Source organism: Leishmania panamensis, assembly GCF_000755165.1.
Source record: "Leishmania panamensis strain MHOM/PA/94/PSC-1 chromosome 19 sequence".
NCBI lineage: Eukaryota > Euglenozoa > Kinetoplastea > Trypanosomatida > Trypanosomatidae > Leishmania > Leishmania panamensis.
The window spans coordinates 1-4832 of NC_025864.1; the positions used below are offsets into that span (position 1 = coordinate 1).

The window sequence follows — 4832 nt, forward strand, 5'->3', positions numbered from 1 at the left end:
TAACCCGTGTACCCTAACCCGTGTACCCTAACCCGTGTACCCTAACCCGTGTACCCTAACCCGTGTACCCTCACCCGTGTACCCTCACCCGTGTACCCTCACCCGTGTACCCTCACCCGTGTACCCTCACCCGTGTACCCTCACCCGTGTACCCTCACCCGTGTACCCTCACCCGTGTACCCTCACCCGTGTACCCTCACCCGTGTAGCTGCCCACACCCCACACTAATGCCACAACCCTGGAAACAGGGGTGACGGTACGAGCGGGTGTGAAAAAAGGTGTAGCCTTTTTTTCATTGTGGGGGCGGGGTCGCATGAACATTTGTGCACTGCACATTGAGGACGTCCTAACAGTGCGGAGAGGAGGCTTGTGCTGAGGGAGACGTGACGTTTCGAGAACTCTCTTCTAGGCGACGAGTTCGTGGTCTGCCTTCTGGTCGTTATTCTGTGCGGATAGCGTGTTTTAGTGGACTGTGGAGGCCTAGGAGAGAAGGGAGAGGGGAGAGAAAGTAGGCGTGCTGGGTAACAGGTAGCAGAGGGCGACCGAAAAGAGAAGATGCCCTTGCGCAGGTGCAAGGTGGGGTGGTAGAGGAGCAGTACTAGCGGTGATACGTACTGTTGGGCCCTTTGCATTTTTCTCCATTTGTTATACTTGTGCAGGTGGAGAAGTGCACATCTAGGAGGCGCGCGCTGTGCAGGGAGAGAGACGCAATCGGATAACCCCAGCTCCAGCTTTCTTATATTCGCTTGTCGTTTTAGCTCTCAGCTGAGGAGAGCGACCACCACGCAAATAAACAACACGAGCATGTGATAGAGAAAAACAGAAGGGCAAAAGAAGACTGGCAAAACAGGTTAGCAGCAATGCAAACAGGGGCGTGCCTCTGGGCGAGAGGAAGGCAAAGGAAGCAAAAAGGAATGAACACAAAAGAGCAGATTAGTCCGTGGTGTCCAGCCCAAGAAGTGGTCTTGTACGCCACGGAAACAAACACAAGTGCTTGTTGGCAACAGCGTAAGGAAGAGTGGCGAGACGCACGTGCCGCATCTCCTTCAAATGACCTGGAACTGCACAAGGAAAAAACCGACGAGAGCGATGATGAGGGTGACACAACAAAGATACAGGAAACAGTTCATGGGGCGCGTCTCCTTTATGAACTTTTTGAGCCGCCGCTCTACGGCGCGGAGCTGCTGGGTATTCTTGTCCATGGTCTGCTCCGATTTATCCAGCATCTCGTTCTGTATGTCAATCTGAGCGCCAATTTGAATGGCTAAATCGTGCAAGCGGCCAACGCCCTCCTTAAGGCGACTGAGCCCTGCTTCGATCTTTGCGTCGTGTGCCGCGATGGTCTGCATCTGCTCCTTGGTTGTCTCGTTGTCCTGAAGCCGGCCACCACCAGTTGTGTTGTCAACCAACTCCACATCGCCAGGCCCCAGGGTCTCGCCATTGCCGTTATCTTTTCGCCGCATGCCGAGTAGCTGCTGGCGTAGCTGAGCACGCTTTCCCAGCTGCATCTCCTCTGCGGTGTTGATTTGCCCCTTATCCACCTCGATGCGCTGTGCATCCATGTTCTGGAGGTTCTGCAGTGCGGTGACGCAGTTGTCGTACTGCGAGCGACGTCCCTCGTAGTTGCGCTCAAGTAACTGAACCTTGCTTGCCTTGGGCTTCTTTTTCCGGTTCTCTTTCGCCAGCCGGTGCTCTGCCTCGTCCACTAACTTGCGGAGCTCCACCAGTGTTCCCTCCATCTGTCGTAGGTCTTTGCGAATCTCGTTGGACTGCTGAATGGCCATGTGGTCCTGTCCGTGTTGTCGGCAGCCCTCGTTACGCTCGTTGATGTTGTTCTTGGTCCGTGTGGCAGCCTGAATGAAGGCATTCGTCAAGTCTTGGAAGGGGTCACCCGAGCTCTCTTGGTTCTCGCGCTCATCACTGGCGCCAGCTTTGGCACGTACGCGGTGAAGACGACGGATGGTGTCGCGCAAGGTAGAGCGCATCAGCCCATCGGTGTTAGGGATGTATTCCATTTTTGTTGTTGTTTCGGCTGGGTGTGCAGTGCTGCGACGGTGATCCCTCGCGTGCACGCCAAATTGATACGAATAACGCCAGACGATGCAAATAAGGGCGCCGTGCTAGCGGGTACGTGTGTACTCGATGAAGCGGGCGTGCAGATCGTGTGAGGCAGAGAGAGAACAGTCAAAGTTTCAAACTCTCCCTTGCAAAAACAAAAAGAGCATATGGCGGAGAGTCCGTTGAGCAACACCGTAAAACACCGATGGCGACGAGGAACAGCATAGACCGAGAACGACAAAGAAGCGCGAGAGAGATGAGCTCGGATCACAGAAGCTTTTGTCTGAAGCACCGTTCATATTCGTGCAAGCATAGAGGCAGAAGAGAGCCTTTCAAGCGGATCTAATGATTGCGACCTGTGGCACACAGTGGTGTCCTCCTCCAGTCAACGCTGAAGGGGGTAAAAATGGCGCTAGAACGATGAACAGGAATAGCTTATAGCACGCCTGTCCAGCAGCAAAGCCAAGTGTGACGCTTATGTAAGCTGAGGGACAGCAAACACGAAAATCAACGTACGCCAAATACGCTACACCAAGCGAAGGAAAACACGAAGCAACAAACAGACGGTTGCGAGCCAGTCACCGTCATATCAAGTTGCTTTCAACGTCTTGTGCATAGCATTGGCTCTCTTTTGCTTTCTTCTGTGTTTTCGCCACAACATCGTCTATTGCGGACCCTCCTGACCGTCGTTTGTGTTTTCCTTTTTTTTCTTCTTTGGTGTTATTTAGAAAAAAAAGTGATGCAGAGACGCAGCCATACACACAGGCACACAAACGCAGACGCCTTTGCGCAACGCGGACTGCTGAGCGAAGTTCGTGACAGAGGTAGGCTTTTGTGAGGAGACGAGCGCAGCATCCTTCACTTCTTTGCGGGTGCCCTCGCGGAGGGAGACGCGAAAAAGCAGTGAAAGAAAACAGCTGTGGCCGTTATGCTGCGGTCATGCATCCTGGGGGCGTGTGTCTGGGTAATGTTGTTGACCCCAGCAATCCCCGCTTGCTCCATCACCCCTTCTTCTCTCTTTTCCTTGCCAAGACACAAAATGCTTTGAGAAAACGGAAGTGTGGTGCCACTCGCCATACACCGTCAACGCTCATCAGCCTCCTCTACCACACACCGCCGCCATTTGTCGGCTGGGAAGCGCGGTTGAAGGGAACGGCAGACTGCTGGCGCAGAGCCGACTCGGGCACCTCACTGGAGCGGAAGCGAACGGGAAACGCATTGCCTGAGGTGCGCTGGTGCGAGAACGGCACCGCGGAAGGGTAAGAGTTGTACGGCGCCTGTGCCTGGGTGCCCATGAACGGCCGGGAAGCCGGTACACGCTCTGAGTTGTTCCAGTAGTCGAACTGGCTAGCCGAAGGCCAAGCCTGCTGCTGCTGCGGGGGCTGCTGAATGCGCGAGTCGGTGCCAAGAGACCACTGCCGCGTGCCGAGGTTCGCCGTGTCGGGGCGGTATACAGCGTGCTGCTGGGCCGTCGGAGGAGGGGTCGGGGGCTTGCCAGCCTGGGCTGAGAACATGTAAAGGCCACGCTGCGTCTCTGCTGTCTGTGTCACACGGGGCGGCAGCTTAACGGAAACGACGCGCTCAATTTCCAGTACGTAGTGCGGCGGAATCACCAGTGCGGCGGGCGCCGGCGGCTCAGGGATCGACTCCACCTCGACCACGGCAGGGGCTTGGACGGTGGTGATTACCACCACCTCCTCCTCCGATGACTCCTCTGGCTGCGCATGGTCGGGTTGCTGCACAGGGTTGAGCTGGGTCTGAGGTAGCTCCGGCGTCTGCGCCTGTGACTCCACTCCCTTCTGCGGAGGGGGGGTTGCTTTAGCGCCGCGTCCCTCAGCCGCTGCGTTGGTGCGTTGGCGCACCATATCTGCAAACGACGGGCCACTACCATTCTTCGCCCATGTCGACCCTGACGCAATGTCACCCTTCACATGCACAACTGGTCCATGCGTCTTTTCTTCCGTAGTGGGCTTGCTCCTCTCGGTAGCAACAGCCGCTCCCGCCGGCGGACGGCGCGGACGCTCTTGGCGCTCTGGACGATTACGACGATCGCCACGCTCACCGCCCTCACGGCGCTCCCCATTGTCACGGCGCTCCGCATTGTCACGGCGGCGCTGTAGTCGCTCTGCCGGTGCACTACTGGAGTTGGTGGTGGCGGGCTTTGATGAGTTCCGCTCTCTTGGAGCCTGGCGGGCCTCTGGCTTTGGGCCTGCGCTCATTTTCAAGAGAAAAGTAGCACCTGTTCGCTCTTGATCGTTTTTTGCTTGGCTCTCTCGTCCAAGGTTGGAAGTAATGCTTCTTGAAAAGAAGTGGAGGTTAGAGAAAAACAGCTAAGAAATCTCACGTGTGTTCACTAGCTGCGTGGTTTGTGCGTGTGTGGGTACCCATCAAGGGGAAGATGTGAGGAAGGGGGTGGCGGAAGGAGAAGATGGAAAGAGGGGAAAACGGCCGGGAAACGATCTGAGCATGTGCACGACACCGAGCCCAAGTTGCTCAAGAGACCAGGATATAAATTGGGGGGTCAGTGAGAAAGAAGCCTAGGAACAAGAGACTCGAGTAGATGCACGGAGAAGGGAACAAGTGGAAGATGACGGCGCCTACTGCCCTCATCCATCTGTACCTTGCAGATGCGGAAGCCCACATCGCAGGCACCATCAATCCCCAACCTGCACCCTTCAAGTGCAGACACTGTTCATTTTTCACTTCATGTCCAGTACGCTGTCACACATACTTCATGTTGAGGGAGGGGGGAGGAGAATAATAAAATGCTAAAA

At 55.7% G+C, this 4832-nt stretch overlaps 2 protein-coding genes across 2 annotated transcripts; both read right to left on the minus strand.

Moving 5' to 3' along the window:
• Positions 1 to 1046: 1046 nt before the first annotated feature.
• Positions 1047 to 2015, minus strand: LPMP_190010 (Qb-SNARE protein, putative; the record flags this gene model as incomplete). The annotated part of the gene is made up of 1 exon (XM_010699694.1): positions 1047 to 2015. The coding sequence occupies one exon, from the start codon at positions 2013 to 2015 to the stop codon at positions 1047 to 1049; it is 969 nt and encodes a 322-aa protein (XP_010697996.1).
• A 1146-nt stretch (positions 2016 to 3161) lies between these two features.
• LPMP_190020 (hypothetical protein) lies at positions 3162 to 3923 on the minus strand (the record flags this gene model as incomplete). The annotated part of the gene is made up of 1 exon (XM_010699695.1): positions 3162 to 3923. The coding sequence occupies one exon, from the start codon at positions 3921 to 3923 to the stop codon at positions 3162 to 3164; it is 762 nt and encodes a 253-aa protein (XP_010697997.1).
• Positions 3924 to 4832: the final 909 nt, after the last annotated feature.